A 19,831-nucleotide genomic window follows, 5' to 3' on the forward strand; every position below is an offset into this window, starting at 1 on the left:
TGTTTAAAAATAAACAGAGGGTCTGAATAGCAGACGTACAAATAGGCAACAGGCCCATGAAAAGGTGCCCAACATCACTAATCATCAGGGAAAAGCAAATCCAAACCACAATGAGATATCACCTCCCACTGGTTAAGATGGCAATCATCAAGAAAACAAGAGATAAGTGCTGCCGAGGATGTGGAGACAAGAGAACCCTGTGCACTGTTGTTAGGAATGTATATTGGTGCAGCCACCATGGAAAACAAAAATAGAGGTTCCTCAAAAAATTACAAATAAAACCATGACTTGATCCAGCAATCCTACTTCTGGGTATTTGTCTGAAGAAAACAAAAACACTAACTAGAAAAGATATCTTCACCCCATTTTCATTGCAGCATTGTTCACAATAGGCAAGATATGGAAACAACCTGTGTCCATCGACAGATGAATGTGTTAGGGGCAGAAAGAGAATAATGGGGACTAGCTATAATTATAAGAAATATTCATCATGCTCTGGTAACCAGGATTGTTCTGATTGGAGAAAGCACATTCTATCCTGGCTGAGAGCTGTACTCCCCGGGGCATAGGAGTTACCCTGGGAATGCAGTCAGTCCATTCTTCTTTTTTGAGAACTGCCCATCATCATGGAAAGATTAACAGCCTTGTTGCTGAAGGAATCTGTTACCAGAGGCACTCCATCATTGCGACCCACAGCCCACATTGCCTATAACCTGTAACCATTATGCCTTGCCTACTTCCCCATGGCTGTAATTCCTACTTGCCCATGTAATCTTTGTCCTATGCATTATAAGCAGGTGGCTTATGGTGGGGGGTAGAGCAGATCTTTGTGGATGACCTGCTGCTCTCCCATACTGCCAGCATTATTGGAATAAACATTCACATATGATTCAACCCTGTCTCTGCTTAATTGGCTCAAGTAGTGACAGGCAACTGGGACCCATTGGTTGTCTGGTTTCAAATGGATAAAAGAAGATGTAGCATATATGATACGGAATTTTTGGACTGGAACCCGGGTTCTTTGTCCACTGGAATCAAAGAATGAATCCACGGACAGAAAGTGGTATAGCAAAGGTGGAGATTTATTGAGAACAAGTACAGACTCCCACATGGGGAGAGGGAAGAGTCCCACAGAACGGACTCCCACGTAGGGAGGGGGGAAAGGGTCCCACTGGGTTCCTTTCCCTATGGCTTTATAAAGGCTGCAGATCCTGGTGCCTGACATCCCCTCTGATTGGTCAATATTTCCCTTCCAGTTGGTTACTATATTAACTCCTGAGCTCAAAGGTTGAACCTCACATGGGACATGTTAGGTTCTCCCTGCTCCTTCCCCACTGTTCCCCTATTCCCTCTGGGCTTTCTTCTTTTCCATCTGAATGAAGGGCTTCCCTATCCCCATTTTGTCAATATAGACCTTTCTTGGCTACTTCCAGTTTCCTTGTCTTATGGAAATATACCTGTTGCCACTCCCTTGTCTTATGGAGATGTAACTGCACCTGGCTTCCTTGTGTTATGGAAATGTACCTTCTCCCTGTGTTTTTTCCATGGACCCCAATTCTAAAAAAAATCCCTAAGCCTTCCTATATTTCCCTAAAATTCCTGCTTCATATACATGTAATGGAATATTATTCAGCCATAAGAGAGAAGGAATTCCTACCATTTGAAACAACATGAATGATACATAAGGGCATTTTGCTAAGTGAAATAAGCCAGACAGAGAAAGACAAATACTGTGCGGTCTCACATGTGAAATTTTTTTCTTTTCTTTCTTTTTTTACATGTGAAATCTTTAAAAAAAGAGTTTAACAAGTCAAACTCATAAAAATAGAACAGAAAAGTGGTTGCCAGGGAATGGGGAGTGGGGAAAATAGAGAAGTTACTAAAAGGGTACAAACTTTCAGCTACAAGATAATAAGGTCTGAGGTTGTAAAGTAAAACGTGGTGACTATAGTTGATAACTTTGTATTTTATAAATGAAATTTTCTAAGAGAGTGGAACTTAAATGTTCTCACCATAAAAAAGATAGAACCTTTTCCCAACTTCCACTAGGCCTTTCACCTTATAAAATTTTGTCTTGGAATCCAGGACAAGAAAATACCTCCTCCTTCTTTTTCCCTTATTCTGTAAGGCCAGAGAAACCCCCCCGCCTCTCCTCCTAAACCCTGACTGACCTTTCCAGTAAGCCCTGGTTTAATCACAGCAGAACTATTTTATCTCTTCCTGGGATCGGTTTGTGCAAGATAGACCACCCTGGCCCTGAAGGGAATGAGTCAACTACTAACACAGGTCTACCCCCTCAGGAAATGAGTCGACTGGTCAACTATTAACACAAGTCTGCCCCCTAAGGGAATGAGTCAACAGTCAACTGCTAACTTAGATTCCTGTTTTTCAGGACACCTGCGTGTGGTTTTTGCCTTTATAAACTCATGTTCTGCAGTTGCTCTGGGCTCCAGTCAGCCAGCACTTCTCTCGGAAGCTGCCTGCCTGCCTGAGAGCCCCTGCGCCGCGCTTGTAATAAAGAACCTCTTGCTTTTGCATCAAGTTTCGGTCTCTGCGTTTGACTTGGGGTCGTCGCCCCCTCCTTCGGACTCACCCGGGGTCTTGGGACCTTACATTTGGGGGCTCGTCCGGGATCGGGCGACCACCCCTCAAGCGCCAGGATCGGTCTTGGAGGTAAGCAGACTCCGGAGTTGTTCAGTGTTTGTTTTGTCCTCTGTTCGTTCTTAGTTTCAGTTTTTCGGAACGGCAGGTTGTCGGCTCCGTCAGGAGTCGACTCCTCTGGTTGAAGAGTCTTCGACCAGAAAAACTGCCACCCTGGGGGACGCCCCAGGGACGGACGGTGACCGAGAGGTCTTGGTCACTTCTGGCTGTCCGGCAACGGGCACTTGTGTGTCCGGCCGGACTAGCGTCAGGGAGGGATATCATCCCTCAGCGGCCATTCTGTATCTGTGTAAATTCTTGTGGGTCCGGTGTCTCGTTGCATCGCTTTTTGTTTTTTGTTTTTGTCTCCTACTTTTCCTTTCCCAGCCAGATAACATGGGGCAGGGAAACAGCACCCCTCTTTCCCTCACAGTGGCACATTGGAAGGACGTCCGGAGTCGGGGACTCAACCTCTCCGTCAGTGTCAAGAAGGGTCCTTGGCAGACTTTCTGTTCTTCTGACTGGCCGGCCCTAGGCGTGGGGTGGCCAGCGGATGGGACTTTTGACCTATCTACTATTTTTGCAGTAAAGAACAAGGTGTTCCAGTCAGGACCAGCGGGCCATCCGGACCAACAGCCATATATCGTCGTTTGGCAGGACCTGGTCCAAAACCCTCCCCCTTGGGTGAAACCCTGGCTGCCGTCCGGTACCTCCCGGGTTCTCGTGGCCCAGGCCCCTCCCGCAGATCAAACGAAACGTCCTTTGGTCGACCCTCAAGCCGACCTCCTCCTCTTGGACTCCCCACCCCCTTACCCCTCTCCTCTCCAGCCAGAGCAACCGGAGGGGCCCTCGGCGCGCCCCGCTCCTCCAACGGGAGGACCGGCCCAGGGAACCCGGAGCCAGAGGAGACATCCCATGTCCCCAGATTCGACAGATTCGACTGTGGCCTGCCCTCTCTGGCCATACGGGCCTCCACCCTCCCGCGGGGATGATGATGAGTCGGCCCCGCTCCAGCCGCTCCAATATTGGCCCTTCTCCTCAGCAGACCTCTATAACTGGAAAACTAACCACCCTCCCTTTTCAGAGGATCCCCAATGCCTAACGGGACTAGTTGAGTCCCTTATGTTCTCTCACCAGCCCACTTGGGACGACTGTCAGCAGCTTCTCCAGACTCTCTTTACTACAGAAGAAAGGGAACGGATTCTTTTGGAGGCCCGAAAGAATGCTCCCGGCCCTGACGGCCGGCCAACCCAGCTCCCCCATCTGGTGGATGCGGCTTTTCCTCTGGCTAGGCCGGACTGGGACTTCAACACGGCAGAAGGTAGGGAGCACCTGAAGGTCTACCGCCAGACTCTAGTGGCCGGCCTTGCCGGGGTCCAACCCCAGCGGGTCCAGGGGTCCCCAAAGGTGTGGACGGAGTCGGCGAAGAAGGAATGACACGGCGACAGCGTTCAGTTGATCAGCACCCTAGCCAGGATCTCTAGCCCGGATCTCCTGCCAAGTTCTGGTCTGGATCTCCAGAGAGGTTCTGCTTAGGATCTCCAGAGAGGTTCTGTCCAGGTTCTCCAGTCAGGTTCAATCACCAGGTTCTAGTCAGGCTCTCCTGCCAATCTCTGCAGTCAGGTTCAGTCCAGGATCCCCTGCCATGCTCTCTTGCCAGGCTCCGCCTCCAGGCTCCGAGGCCAGTCCCTATCCAAGATCCTCCGGCATGCTCTCACCAGCGAAGTTCTTCTGTCTCTAGAGAACGTTCTGTGTAGGTTCTGTGCCTAGGCTCTGTCTCTCTTGGTCCTGTCTTCCAAGCCCTGTGTCCTTAGTTCTGTGTTCTGAGTTCTGTCTCTCTGTCTGGTTACATCTGTATTTATACCAGTTGATTCAATCCTATCAATCTCTATTACAAAGGTTAGGGCGTTTCTTATCTCCATTCCAGGGAGTAAAGATTATGTAGCTTAAGCATGATTGTTTGTAGTGATTAACTACCCGCCTGGCACTTAGTTAAGGAGTTTCATCCCCTCCCTGACTTCAGGGAAAAATTCCTACCTGGGGAAACAACCTTTCTCGGAGAGGTGACCTTGGTTAAAACACAGCGCCAAGAAGGTGAGCAAACATATTAAGAACCGTATGCCATATATGCCAGGTCCCTTGAAACAGCAAGGATGGACCGGCTCCCGGCACGGCCTCAGAGGGGCAGCACGGCGCCCCACGAATCTGGCTAAGGTAAGAGAGGTCATCCAGGGGCCCACTGAACCGCCTTCTGTTTTTCTCGAGCGACTGATGGAGGCGTTCAGACGGTACACCCCATTTGACCCCACCTCGGAGGGACAAAAGGCTTCGGTAGCCATGGCCTCCATAGGGCAGTCAGCATTAGACATTAAGAAAAAGCTGCAGAGACTTGAGGGGCTACAGGATTTTACCCTCCAGGACCTAGTTAAGGAGGCACAGAAGGTATACCATAAAAGGGAGACCGAGGAGGAGAAGGAGTTGCGGAAAGAGAAGGAGAGAGAGGAAAAGGAAGATAAAAGGGAGAAAAGGGAAGAGAAAAGGCTAACCCGTATCTTGGCCGCAGCAATAGGAGGGAGTAAGCCGCAGGAGAAAGGAAAAGGAAGGCAGACAGGTAACTTGGGCAACAGGCCACCGTTAGGTAGAAACCAATGTGCTTACTGCAAGGAAGAAGGACATTGGAAGCGGGAGTGCCCGAAGAGACTAGCAAAAAAGGCGTTGGCACTCCAGGAAGATAGTGATTGAAGAAGTCGGGGCTCGGACCCCCTCCCCGAGCCTAGGGTAACTCTTAAGGTGGAGGGGAAGCCTGTCAATTTCTTAGTGGACACAGGAGCCCAGTATTCAGTACTTAAGAAACCGCTAGGGCCGGTCTCCCAGAAGACCTCCTGGGTAATAGGGGCAACGGGAAATGAACAATATTCCTGGACCACCACCCGGACTGGAGACTTAGGCACGGGGAGAGTAACTCAGTCCTTCCTAGTGATACCAGAATGCCCTGCCCCCCTTCTGGGGAGAGACTTGTTAACTAAAATGGGGGCCCAGATCACCTTCACCCCACGGGGGCCGACCCTAACCCAACGTGGGGAACCAATTACCCTCTTGACACTTCAACTCGAGGATGTGCACCTGCTGTTTGAGGATAAAGTCCAAAAGAATGAGGGGATAGCAGAGTGGCTGCAACAATACCCTGAGGCATGGGCTGAGACTGCGGGGATGGGCCTGGCTGCCGAACGACCCCCTGTAATAATAGAGCTCAAGTCCTCTGCAACCCCGATTGCAGTACGACAGTATCCCATGGCAAAAGAGGCCTGGAAGGGAATCAAGGTCCATATCCAGCGCCTCTTGCGCCTAGGAGTCCTGGTCAAGTGCCACTCCCCTTGGAACACCCCGCTCCTTCCAGTAAAGAAACCTGGAACTAATGACTACCGACCGGTACAGGACTTAAGAGAGGTCAACAAGAGGGTACAGGACATTCATCCCACGGTTCCCAATCCCTACAATCTCCTGAGTTCTATCCCTCCATCTCATGTGTGGTATTCAGTTCTAGATTTAAAGGATGCCTTCTTTTGCCTGCAGTTGCACCCTGCCAGCCAAAACATCTTCGCTTTCGAATGGAGAGACCCAGACTCGGGGATGACAAGGCAGCTAACCTGGACTCGACTTCCCCAGGGGTTCAAGAATTCCCCCACCATCTTCGATGAGGCCCTTCATCAGGACCTGGCTGCCTTCCGTGCTGACCATCCGCAAGTCACTCTTCTCCAGTACGTAGATGACCTCCTCCTCGCAGGAACTACTAAAGAGGACTGTGAAACAGGTACCAGAGCTTTGCTCTTAGAGCTCTCCTGCCTAGGATACCGGGTTTCGGCCAAGAAGGCCCAGATATGTCAGCAAAGAGTAACCTATTTAGGATATGCTCTAGAGGGGGGAAAGAGGTGGCTCACTGAGGCCCGAAAGAGCACGGTCACCCAGATACCCAGGCCACAGACCCCCCGACAGGTACGCGAGTTCCTGGGGACAGCTGGATTCTGCCGCCTCTGGATTCTGGGTTTTGCAACCCTGGCAGAGCCCCTCTACCCGCTGACAAAACAAGGGAACCCCTTCGAATGGGGGGAGGCTCATCAGAAGGCTTTTGACAACATTAAAAAGGCCCTCCTCTCTGCTCCGGCATTGGCCTTACCAGACGTGGCCAAACCTTTTACTCTGTTCATAGATGAAAGAAAGGGAGTAGCCAGAGGGGTCCTAACTCAGACCTTAGGCCCCTGGAAGAGGCCGGTAGCCTATCTATCCAAGAGACTGGACCCAGTGGCTAGAGGGTGGCCGGGCTGTCTAAGAGCAATCGCAGCCACTGCCCTGCTTGTAAAGGATGCAGACAAACTTACATTGGGGCAGAGACTGACTATAGTGGCCCCACATACCCTCGAGAGTATTATTCGGCAGCCACTGGACCGGTGGATGTCCAATGCCCGGATGACCCACTACCAGAGTCTCCTGTTAAATGAAGATCGAGTCCACTTTGGGGCTCCGGTAGTTCTTAACCCGGCAACCCTATTGCCAGAAGTAAATCCTGAGGGTAAAGAAGTTCTGCACTCATGCCGTGACATTCTAGCAGAAGAAACAGGGCCAAGGAAAGACCTTAAGGATTCTCCCCTGTCAGAGCCTCAGCTCACCTGGTTCACAGATGGCAGCAGTTACCTCTATGAAGGTAAGAGAGTAGCAGGTGCAGCTGTAGTCAGCCGGGACCGGACTATTTGGGCTAGTAGCCTGCCCGAAGGGACTTCGGCCCAGAAGGCTGAATTAATTGCCCTAACCCAGGCCCTCCGGCTTGCAGAGGGTAGTCGGGCCAATATTTACACCGACAGCCGTTATGCTTTTGCCACTGCTCATGTGCATGGAGCCATATACCGGCAGAGAGGTCTCCTCACCTCAGCGGGAAAGGAGATTAAAAATAAACAAGAGATCCTCGACCTCTTAGAGGCTGTCCATGCCCCCCAGGAAGTAGCTATCATCCATTGCCCAGGCCATCAGAAGGGGGCCTCAGAGATAGCTGTGGGAAACAGAAAGGCGGATGCCGAGGCGAGACAGGCCGCTCTCGGGCCCCGGCTACTTGCCCTCGCTGCTGGCCCCGCAATATCACAGTCAGAAGCCCTCCGCTACACCCCAGAGGAAGAAGAAGATCTGCTTAAAAGGCCAGAAAAATATCATAAGGACGAACTCAGGGTTTGGAGGACCACGGGGGAGAAGATGGTGGTGCCAAAGGAGGCGGCCACCGCCTACCTCCAACAACTGCACCGCCTCACCCACCTGGGGGCCAAACACCTCAGCTCCACCAGCCGGGCCACTGGACACTATGTCAAAGGACTCGACCGCCTCTCAGAGGAGGTAGTCAAACAATGCAAGGCATGCCAATTAGTAAACATACATCCATCCCAGGTCGGGAAGGGACAGAGACTCAGGGGAGACCGGCCAGGAAGTTACTGGGAGGTAGATTTCACAGAGGTGAAACCTGCCCGCTACGGTTACAAATATCTCTTAGTCTTCATAGATACCTTCTCAGGTTGGGTAGAAGCCTTTCCTACTAAGAGGGAGACTGCAACCGTGGTTCCCAAGAAGATCTTAGAAGACATCTTCCCTCGGTTCGGAATTCCAAAGGTAATCGGATCAGACAACGGTCCGGCCTTCGTTGCCCAGGTAAGTCAGGGAATGGCCAAGATACTAGGGGCGGATTGGAAATTACATTGTGCTTACAGGCCCCAGAGTTCAGGTCAGGTAGAGAGAATGAACAGAACGTTAAAAGAGGCTATGACTAAATTGTCCTTAGAGACTGGCGTGGCAGACTGGACGGTCCTCCTTCCCTTTGCCCTTTTCCGCGCGCGAAATACCCCAGGCCCTCTAGGGGTGACCCCATTCGAGATTCTGTTCGGGGCCCCTCCGCCCCTAGCCGCTGACCCATGGTCAATACCCTCGGATACTCACACCCCTCAATCCCTGCTTGCCAGGCTGAAGGCCCTCGAGACTGTCCAAAAGGAGGTGTGGACCCCCCTGGCTGCCCTCTACCAACCGGGGGAACTACAGGTCCCCCACCAGTTCCAGGTCGGAGACTTTGTCTACATCAGACGTCATCGAGCTGCCAACCTCGAGCCGAGGTGGAAGGGACCCCACCTGGTGTTGCTGACAACCCCGACAGCAGTCAAGGTAGACGGCGTAGCTGCTTGGATCCACGCCTCCCACGTCAAGCGAGCACCTCCTTCGGATGACAACTGCTATGGATGGACTGCGGAGAAAACAGACAACCCTCTCAAGCTGCGGATTCGCCGTTGCCCTCCTCCTCCTGCTGAGCCTGCCACCGATAAGTAGCAACCCCCATGCCCCGAAGAGGCTAACCTGGAGGGTAATGTCCCCCCACACTGGACAGACTGTTTGGTCAGCCACCAACGTTGCCCTGAAAGGGACATGGTGGCCGAACCTAATGCCAGACCTCTGTGCCATGGCAGCCGGGCACAGGCTATGGGATCTCCCTGATAAAACAGTAGAAGAAACTAAGCAGGCATAGAGACCCGAGATTACATAGGAAAAGGGAGAGACTTACAATTTGGAGTTCACTGTAGTTATCTACAGGCCCGCGAGCGCCTTTCGATGACCCAATTCTATGTGTGCCCCAAAGACAGGCAGGGGCATAGGAAAAATTGTGGAGCTGAGCGGGAGTATTTCTGTGCAGAATGGGGATGTGAGACAACTGGTACCGCATATTGGGTCGGGGTGCCTCCCACGTGGGATCTCATCCAGGTTCAGAGAAATGAAAGTCAGTCCTCCGGTCATAGGGGTTGGATTAACGCTCTAAATATCTCCTTTACGCCAACCGGGCGGTCACACGAACTGAACAAGTGGCGCTGGGGAATGACTTGGGGGCTCCGGCTGTACAAGGACCAACATGATGATGGCCTCCTTTTTAAAATAAGATTAGATGTACAGGACTACAGGCCACCAGTTGCAGTAGGACCAAATCCCGTTTTGTCCAGCCGGCAGCTCCCCGAGAAAGGAAGGCCCCTCACCACAACCCCAGCGCCAACAGGGACCAGTCCAGTCTCCAGGGAAAAACCGGCAGACCCCATAGACCTGGGGGCTGGCACGGGCCAGAGATTGCTGGGATTAGTAGAGGGGGCCTACAGTTCTCTGAACATGTCCAAATCCAACCTGACTGAGTCTTGCTGGCTTTGCCTAACTACAGGGCCACCTTACTATGAAGGAATAGCCTTCCGGGGCAATTACACCAACACCACCAGCCATGACCATTGCTCATGGGGACAACATGGGAAGCTAACCCTTACTGAGGTCTCAGGGCAGGGCACATGTATAGGACAAGTGCCAAAAGATCGCCAGCATCTCTGCAACGAGACCCTAGCAGCTCCCACCCCTACAAGCTATTACTTAGTGCCCCCAATAGGGGGATGGTGGGCCTGCAATACGGGGCTCACTCCATGCTTAGCAGCTCAGGTCTTCAACCGCTCCCAAGATTATTGCATCCTTGTCCAGTTAGTTCCTAGGATCATGTACTATCAAGCTAGCGCTTTTGAAGAAGAATTTGACTCTCACCCTCCCTCCCATCGGGGTAAACGGGAACTCGTCTCACTGACCTTAGCTGCTCTCCTGGGCCTAGGGGTTGCGGCAGGGGTAGGCACAGGGACAACAGCTCTCATCCGAGGCCCTACCTATACTGAAGAACTCAGGATTGCTATAGATGAGGACCTCAAACACATAGAGCACTCCATCACTAAGCTTGAGGAGTCACTAACCTCCCTATCTGAGGTAGTCTTACAAAATAGACGGGGACTTGACCTCCTGTTTTTAAAAGAGGGAGGACTATGTGCAGCTCTCAAAGAACAATGCTGCTTTTATGCTGACCACTCAGGGGTTATAAAGGATTCCATGTCAAAACTCAGGGAAAGGTTAGAGACTCGCAGAAAAGAGCGAGAAGCTAAACAAGGTTGGTTTGAAGGTTGGTTTAACAGCTCTCCTTGGTTCACTACCCTAATATCCTCATTAGTAGGACCTCTGATCATCCTCCTCCTCCTCCTGACATTCGGGCCATGTATATTAAACCGTCTAGTCGCCTTTATCCGGGACCGAATCAGTGCAGTCCAGGTAATGGTTCTCCAACAACAGTACCAACCTATATCCTCAGATGAAGGTCTCTAGTTCCATGATTGAAACTCCCCAAAAGAAAAGGGGGGAATGTAAGGCCAGAGAAACCCCCCCCTCTCCTCCTAAACCCTGACTGACCTTTCCAGTAAGCCCTGGTTTAATCACAGCAGAACTATTTTATCTCTTCCTGGGATCAGTTTGTGCAAGACAGACCACCCTGGCCCCGAAGGGAATGAGTCAACTACTAACACAGGTCTACCCCCTCAGGAAATGAGTCGACTGGTCAACTATTAACACAAGTCTGCCCCCTAAGGGAATGAGTCAACAGTCAACTGCTAACTTAGATTCCTGTTTTTCAGGACACCTGCGTGTGGTTTTTGCCTTTATAAACTCATGTTCTGCAATTGCTCGGGGCTCCAGTCAGCCAGCACTTCTCTCAGAAGCTGCCTGCCTGCCTGAGAGCCCCTGCACCGCGCTTGTAATAAAGAACCTCTTGCTTTTGCATCAAGTTTCGGTCTCTGCGTTTGACTTGGGGTCGTCGCCCCCTCCGTCGGACTCACCGGGGGTCTTGGGACCTTACAATTCTGCCTTCTCCTCCTTCTTCTATTTCAGTCTTATTGAGGTATAACTGACATAAAACTCCTAAGTTCCATCCACTTTTTATAACTATGGGTATTTTAATAAGCTGCAGACACACTCTCCATCAGGTGCTACAGAGATGGAAACACACTGCCCAGAACACCCCTGGGAGTCACCATCTTACAGCCCCACTGAGGCAGCTGCTGTATGATGACTGATGTCAAATTGGACTCAGCCTCTTTCTTCAAAAGGCTTTGACTCCAAGTAAATCGAGAAAGAATGAAGATACATACCAGCGGCACACACTGTCTGCTGTGTTCCAGACAATTCAGGGTGCAGAATGTTGAGTAAAAGTTAATGAAAACATATCCACACCTCAGTACTATTCACACACCTCTCTATCGGGGGGCCTAGAGATACCAGAGAGAACCCTTGTCTGAAAATATGAAGACTTAAGTTTCTTGCTCTGAATCGATCACTAAATTGCTGCATGAGCTCAAGTAAACCACTTAATGGCAATGGCAGTAACTTTTTCTCAGTTGTTAAGAAGACGGAGCTTGGGTTAAGATGTTCTCTAATCCCCTGAGATTATTATTCCTTCTCTTATCCCTTGAGATTATTTTTATGTGTCCATATCTATCCACTTACAGAAACAAGAGTGATGTGATTTTTGTTTTTTACCTGTTCACTTTATTCTATACAGGCCGACCAGAAGTGAGTGAAAGAGGCTGCTTGCCAGGAGGTGAATGAGAATAGAAATGAAATGAGTCTGGCTTTCAAATGCCAAACAGGTAGCCAAAAACTCCTGGATTGATTTGGAATACCAGTAATATCAATTGGTAGGTTAATTGAGGGGGTGAGACTAGATCTCAAAACTTGGCCTATTGTTATGTAAAACAGAAGGGATTAACTGACTCCTTTCCCCCTTCTCTTCAAGTAACTATTGTGGATTTCCAGAACAGTTCTCAAAGGAATACACCTTATATTATGACCTGGTGTTACAGAGAACCAGAATAAATCAAGCAATGCTCAGAGAGTTTGGAGTTATACTTTATTCACCGCGGTGGGCTTAGAGAAAAGAAAATGAATTCAAATTCTAAGCAGAGCTACAAGCAGAACTTCCCTTTTTATGAAAGAGCCAGCCCTATGTGTGCTTAGTGGTTATCTCGCTGGTGGCCTTGAAAACTACACAGTTCTACCCAATTAAAAAATGCACCTGGCATGGCATTGAGAGTATTGAGAGTATTGGGCCGACAAGGTCAGACAGTTAAGTTTATCTTCCTCATTATTCAAGCAAGCTAAAGCAGGCTAGAAAGGAAAGTTATTATATATTTTTTAGAATAAGAGGCCATCTAAAGAATAGCAGAGAATTCCAAACAGTAGTTTTACAAAATAGGGGTTAGCCTTCTCACTGGGACACATACATACATACATACATACATACATACATATGTACCTGACTCAATACTTACCCTTACAACATTATGTTATTTTCTATTCTATTGTGTTTTGGTTTCTTTGTTGTTTTTTAGAACTAAATACAGGATTTATTTGGGGGTAGGGTGGAGGGGGGTGGGGGAGGAGGCAGCCAGGGTCTAAAGACACCTGGGGTGTGAGCGAAGCATAGGCTGACGGTGGGCAGGGGTGGGTTTGTAGGTGGCCTGAATTAGACTTCTAACACTCAATCCCAACAGCAGAAACCTAAGGTACAACTCTGAAAATGCTAACTTTCACACAGAAAGTAAGTCAAGAGCTAGACCTAAAGAGGAGGGGTTAGCTCAGTGGTTTTCAACAGAGAAGCAGTATGACCCCTACAAGCAGGTCAGGGTGGGAAGGAAGGTCTGGGTTCTGGTGAGAAGTGGCCATCAGCAGGCAGGGCCAGGGATGCTGCATGCTCAGTGAATGACTGTCCTGCCTCAAATACCAGGGGCACCTGGTAATCTACCTGGGACCAAGCAAGGCTGGGAGGGGCTCCCTTCCCCTCTGCTACCTCTGGAGTTGGTGCTGATGGCTTGCCAAGAAGTTCAGCACAGCAGTTGGGACTTCAGGAGCTAGGGGAGCCTCAGGAGACCTGCACACAGCTGCTGCTCGGATCCTTTTCCGCTCAGGCGGATGGGCTGCAGCTAGTTTATGCTGAGGACGTCTCTCTGGATCTCGTGGCTTAACTGGGCCTGTGAATCACTCAGCTTCTTCAACCCAGAGAGGGCTGAGAGGACGATGGGGCGGGGCGCAGAGAGCCACAGGCCTCCACGTGGTAGTAAAACCTCTCTGGCTTGCTGCTGGGGTCGTGTGAAGTCTGGGACTCATCTTCCTCCAGCTCTGAGTACTCCCTCTTTGGCCACTCCTCGGGCTTGGGGTTCATTGTGTGCTTCAGGGCGCTGTCGGGACCGTATTCCAAAGCCACCCCTGCAGTCGGGTTCCACTGAGCATGTTCCTTGCCAAAGCGCTTGGTGGCATAGGCGCGGTCTGAGCTCCTGGTCCTTTCGCAGTTTGACGACGAGGATCCTGGTCCACGTAGTCATTGGGGTCGTTATCTCGGCTCCGGGATGTCACTGGAATGATGGGGGGCTACTGGAGATGAAGGTCTCCGAGATGTGACGTCATGAGTCTGGTCTTCTTGGCACCGCACATCCACAGTGAACTCCACCGAGCTCTCAGGCAGAACTCACGCGTGCAGCCCCGAAGTACTGCAGCTAGTCCACAATGTCATTGCGAGTGAGGGGGTTCATCCAAGCTGGCGAGGACTGAGGAATTTAAAGAATTGGCGTCCATCTGAGCCCAGTCAATGGCTATTGTGGGCACCTCGGTGATGAAGGCCTTTCGAGTAGAATTGGCCACCGCTAGGTCCGTAGTTTCCATGATGAACTTGACATTCTCGTTGGTGAGCTCCCTGATCCGCACGCTAGGCTGGCTGGCATGCGGCATCTCGCTCAGCCGCCCGGCCGGCAGCCGGCGTCAGCTGTTTTGGTCTTTTAATTCTTGGCTTCCATCAGCATTTTTTAAAGCTTTGTCTGGGGGGTGGAGGGCGTGTGGCTAGCAGCTGTCTCCTTCTTAGATCTGGGTTGCAGATGTGAGAACAGATGTTTGCTATTCGCTCCATAACGTCCTGGGCAGGAAGCCAGTGGGGGTTGTCCTGCTGAGGGTCTTTGAACTGATGGCCCATCTGCCCTGGACCTTGACAGGAGTGGGCGTAGAAGTGGGAATGCAGAGAGAAAGCTCATTAGACATGACCTTGTTCTGGGATTCGGAATGTGGCACTGAGTTACCCTGTTGGAGAGGTTATTCTTTTTAAAAAAACTTTTAATATATATATTAATATTTTTATTGATTTCAGAAAGGAAGGGAGAGGGAGAGAGAGATAGAACATCAGTGATGAGAGAGAATCCTCACGCCCTACTGGAGATCGAGCCCACAACCCAGGCCTCTGCCCTGATCTGGAACCTTGTGGTTCTTGGGTTGACGCTCAACCGCTGACCTGCCAGACTGGAAACTTTATTCTTTAAAGAAAATTTGTATCTTTGATTCAAGAGTTTCTAAAAACAAACAAACAAACAAGGTTAGAAATGCAGGTATCTCCTGTTGTACACAATAATCTGTTATTGAAAAAAATCCCAGTTGTTTTGCATGAAAATGATAAACTAGAGCCTGTTTCTCATTTTATTTCAGATAGGAAAAATTATACTTTGTCAGCCCCAAGCCCTCAACTAATTTTTTAAACGGGTAAGTAAAGTGTGGTAATACATTGTATATATATAATTTTTTTAAATCCAAACTATCTTGTTTGGTGTGAAATGCTTAATAGATTGTTTCTTTATCACCAAATAATTAATAGGGTCAATAAAAACAACAGCTTTCACGCAGTCGAAGGCCACTGAGCAAGATGGCTTTACTGTTCTCAGCTTGGCTAACCTTAGACAGGCTTCTCTCCGACTTTAGGCCACCCTGTGCTCCCTTCTTTTAGAGTATTTGCTTTAGGAAAGATAATTACACATTCTTTCTCTGCCCCTTCGAGATGTAACTATTCTTAAATGCCTCTTGTGAGTTTTACAACCCAGGGAGGTCTTGCTCAAGAACCTGAAAATCATCTCTTTGACATGTGTCTGAGCAAGGGAGCACCACCAAAAGGAGTCACTCGCACACGTGTGTGTCTTTCCACAATGCCAGGTGTATTAGGGGAAGCCTCCCCAGGAAGCCAGTAGAGCCACACGCACATTACATACAGAGAGGGGGAGCTTACGTGATGGAAGTGAGCAGAGCAAATGTTCAGTGCAATGCCCTGGCCACTGACAGGGGCCTCAGGTCTCCAGAGAGGCGGGCGTCCATCTGAAGCTAGGCGGCTGCAGTGGCAGCTCGTGTCTGCTGGAGTGGAAGTCCAGCAGGGTTCCGGATGTGAGCTGTGGTACAGCAAGCACCCGCGCTGGGTGGTCGGAGCTCTCAGCTATCATCGCCCAATGAGGGTGGAGGTCCCACTCATATCGGTGTCCAGGTGAAGTCCTTACCCGAGTGTCCACACTTGCGGTTTTGGGCATTCTGGCCCCCTTCCTAGGGCATTCCTGTGAAGCCCCAGCTTTTTTAAAAAAATATATATTGTTTATTGATTTCAGAGAGGGAGAGGGAGAGAGAGATAGAAACATCAATGATGAGAATCATTGATCAACTGCCTCCTGCACGTCCCACACTGGGGAGTGAGCCTGCAACCCGGGCATGTGCCCTGGCTGGGAATCACACCATGACCTCCTGGTTCATAGACCTTGACGTTCAACCACTGAGCCATGTCGGCTGGGCTCTTCTTATCTTCTTATAAGGATACCAGTCATATTGGAACAAGGGACCACAATACTTGAGTATGACCTTGAAACAGGAATTTTTGGTGGTGAAAAAGACAGGTTTAGGAAATTTTAGAAATTAAGGGGACCATGGAAGAAGCACAGGGCTGCAGAGCAGCAAAAGGAGAGTCTCCATAGAATAGGGAAGCTGAAAAGCTGCAACAGATATATCTCCATAGAAAGAGGGATCTGGGAGCAGCAAAAGGTCTATATTTACAAAATAAAGAGAAGGAAGCCCTTCATCCAGAAGAAGAAACCCCAAAGGGAATAGGAAAACAATAAGGAAGGAGGGGAGGAAAAACCTCACTTGTCCCATGTGAGGTTCGACCTTTGAGCTCAGAAGTTACTATAATAACCAGTTCAAGGAAATAGTGACCAATCAGAGGGGATATCAAGGCACCAAGATTTATAGCAGTGATGACGAGCCTTTTGAGCTCGGCGTGTCAGCATTTTGAAAAACCCTAACTTAACTCTGGTGCCGTGTCACATACAGAAATTTTTTGAAATTTGCAACCATAGTAAAACAAAGACTTATATTTTTGATATTTATTTTATATATTTAAATGCCATTTAACAAAGAAAAATCAACCAAAAAAATGAGTTCGCGTGTCATAGGTTCGCCATCACTGCTCTACAGCCTTTATAAACCATGGAAGCAGGGACTCAGTGGGACTCTTCGCCCTCCCCACGTGGGAGTCTGTTCTGTGGACTCTTCGCCCTCCCCACGTGGGAGTCTGTTCTGTGGACTCTTCCCCCTCCCCACGTGGGAGTCCGTAATTGTTCTTCAGTAAATGTCCGCCTTTACTATACCACCTTCCATCCGTGGATTCATTCATTCATTCCCAAGGACAAAGAACTAGTCTGCCCAGGGGAATGCTGCGTGTTCCAGTCCAAGAAATTCTGCTTCAACCTCATCTTAACTTACACGATGTCTCTTTTTTGGTGGTGGTGGTGGAGGGGGGGGCGGGGGAGTGGTGGAGCACAGTGCAACCCACAACTGACTCTGAAGAAATACCAATAGTATTTGAAATGAAAGACTTTTCCTGCATATCCTTTTGTTAAAAATATTGTATTATGTTGAAGATGTAAGTGGAAGCTTTTATAGACTGTTAGTGGTGGCTGCAAATATATTGAGAAAGACATGTTTTATGAAGTTTGGTATTGAACATGAAACGTTATTTCTTTCTGGACAAGGTTTGCCTGGCAAATAATTGTGCAGGTATGAAGGAATCCGTCTGCCGGGACGGCATGCTGAGGTTTGCTGAAGCTTCTTTGAGGGGGAATCAAGACATGTATCAAAGACAAAACTAGACGAGTAAAGCGATGAACTATATTGAGGCGATAAGGAGAGCACCCCGAGTGCCTCAGAAGGTTCACTGTGTCTTAGAGAGACAAGGCTAAATAGGCTATAGGTGGGGTGATTCATAGTTGCTTTGTTCTGTAATCAGAAGTCTCAGTCGGGTGGCTGAACAGGAAGTGTTTTTCTCTGTTGTTAGCGAGTTCAGGGGAACAAATAGATCTAACCTTCGATGATCCATTATAACAAAGAATGGCAAGTTGGGGGATCTGTGATCTTATCAGCAGATTTGTCACAAGTAAACAGAGGGCTCAACCCTGAGAATTATGGGTGTCATGAGAGAGTGGACAGTGAGTTCTTAATCTTACAGGGAAGGGTATTTCTTTGAGTAAGCCATTTCCTACAGCTCTAAGAATGGGGGATTTCTGGAAACGAAAGGTTGGGGGAGGTGTTCTCTATCATCGCTGCTCTCCAGAAGCGCAGGGCTCAGGTGCAGTTCAGCACCGTCAGTGGGCAAGTTGAGGAAGGATCTGTGTACAGCGGGTCGCATGCTGTCCTCCCCAACTAGTTACAGTTACTCTTTTTAGAAATGGTTTATTCATCTCTGAAACATGGATCCCACTGTTGTGGGACACCGCTGCCCCCAAGTGGTGGTACCTATATAGTGACTGCCAAACCTCAGACTGGAAAAGAAACTACATCCTTTTTCAGACGCTTGTAGACTGTGTGTACCCTTGGAGTGTGCAAGAAAAGCCGCTGGGGTGCAGGAAGAAAATACCATGATTCCCGCTTCATTTTATTTTTATTGAAAAATGCAAGCAAGAATTTAAACTTTACTGATATTTATCATACTGCCAGTTTGCACTGGGTTCTTTACGCTGAATCTGCCACGCGTTGCCTTCTCAGAGAAGAGTAGAAGCTTCACGCACTGGCAGAGTTCCTCTCTGGACCCCTTCAGAGTGAAGTAACATATTGCAGATTGTGGGTGGTTGGTTAAACACAAATAATATAACCTAGTTTCAACTAAACCTACCTTTACACAGTGGACAGGAGGCATTAGAGGACTCCTACAGAGAAACTGCTGGTTTAGAAAATAACCCTAATAGGGCATGAACCAGCAGACAGGAAGCCATGTGTCACTGACAAGTATTTTTACAGTAGAAGTTTTTTATCAGCTACTTGACAAGAAAAAATAAAAACAAAAATCTAACTTATTTTACCAGAGGTTGGTCAAAACATTCAAAATCGTCCACACTGTTTTGCCGTGACCTTCATGGCGGGGTTCAGGATCTGAAGGAGGGGCCGACACACAAATGAAAATGCTATACAAGAAATATGAATTTAGAAGGCATTGATGGCCAGATGGAGCCTCTTCCTTGAAGAGACACCCCAACTTCTGCCCTGGTCTGCTATTTATTTACTTGAATGCACATTTGCCCTTTAGCAATGCATCCAGGCATATCAAAGGTAAAGTTTGGTAAACAGTAAAAGGATGATCAGGTTAGGGCAAACCATGGCTCGCGAGCCACATGAGGCTCTTTGGCCCCTTGAGTGTGGCTCTTCCACAAAATACTGGCTCTTCCACAAAATACCAACTTCTGCGCATGGGCCACGAAGTTTCAATTGCACTGTATGTGCACGCCTGCACGGGGTATTTTGTGGAAGAGCCACACTCAAGGGGCCAAAGAGCCACATGTGGCTCTTGAGCCTCGGTTTGCCAACCATGGGGTTAGGGAATTGCCTTGAGCCACCACTATCTCAACAATTGGGTGCTTAGCTTCAGCTCTGCTAACGCCCAAGGTCCATTGGCCTTCCGAGTTCCTTGGTGCACTGACAATATTGGCAAGTGGTGTCTTTCCACACTGTTTGAAATATGGATTCCTTTTAACTATTGTCAATATGATCCTCACTCCAATTGCTGTGTAGGAAGAGGTTTCATGAGATACACATGTTTTGGTTATTGCAGTCACTTGTCCACTAAGATTTGAAATAAATTGAACTTAGATCCAGTTCTTTACATCACTATTTCATAGTTTTAACTCAGCCTTCTCAAAATTCATGAAATGCAGCACATACAATCCCTGGTCCTCTCCCTGTTATAGTGGGACAGACCTGTGACCAGCATCTATGTACAGGTATGAGATATGTTAAAGAATACTTTTCAAAAAGGTGAACTCATGACTTTCTGGCAAATATAAGATGAACATGTGTCAAAGATGTTACTTAACTCATTGATTAAGTAAATGAAGGAACCAGTGAAGATGTTATAACCAATTCAAGAAGCAAGGTTATTTATTGCATAAGATTTATAGGATGTACCACTGATTAATATCCAGTTAGCCACCTTTTTAAA

The 19,831-nt window shown here is 48.8% G+C and overlaps 1 protein-coding gene and 1 pseudogene across 1 annotated transcript; one reads left to right on the forward strand and one right to left on the reverse strand.

The window, feature by feature from the left end:
- Positions 1 to 2,504: 2,504 nt before the first annotated feature.
- LOC132227433 (uncharacterized) lies at positions 2,505 to 8,991 on the forward strand. The gene is given in 2 exon segments (XM_059682514.1): positions 2,505 to 4,001; positions 4,812 to 8,991. Coding segments are annotated over 2 exon segments (5,145 nt in total). The 5' UTR covers positions 2,505 to 3,036.
- A 4,203-nt stretch (positions 8,992 to 13,194) lies between these two features.
- LOC132226084 (DNA-directed RNA polymerase II subunit RPB3-like) lies at positions 13,195 to 14,307 on the reverse strand (annotated as a pseudogene).
- Between the last annotated feature and the right edge of the window lie 5,524 nt (positions 14,308 to 19,831).

The sequence above is a fragment of the Myotis daubentonii genome, chromosome 2 (genome assembly GCF_963259705.1).
Source record: "Myotis daubentonii chromosome 2, mMyoDau2.1, whole genome shotgun sequence".
NCBI classification, from domain to species: Eukaryota; Metazoa; Chordata; class Mammalia; order Chiroptera; family Vespertilionidae; genus Myotis; species Myotis daubentonii.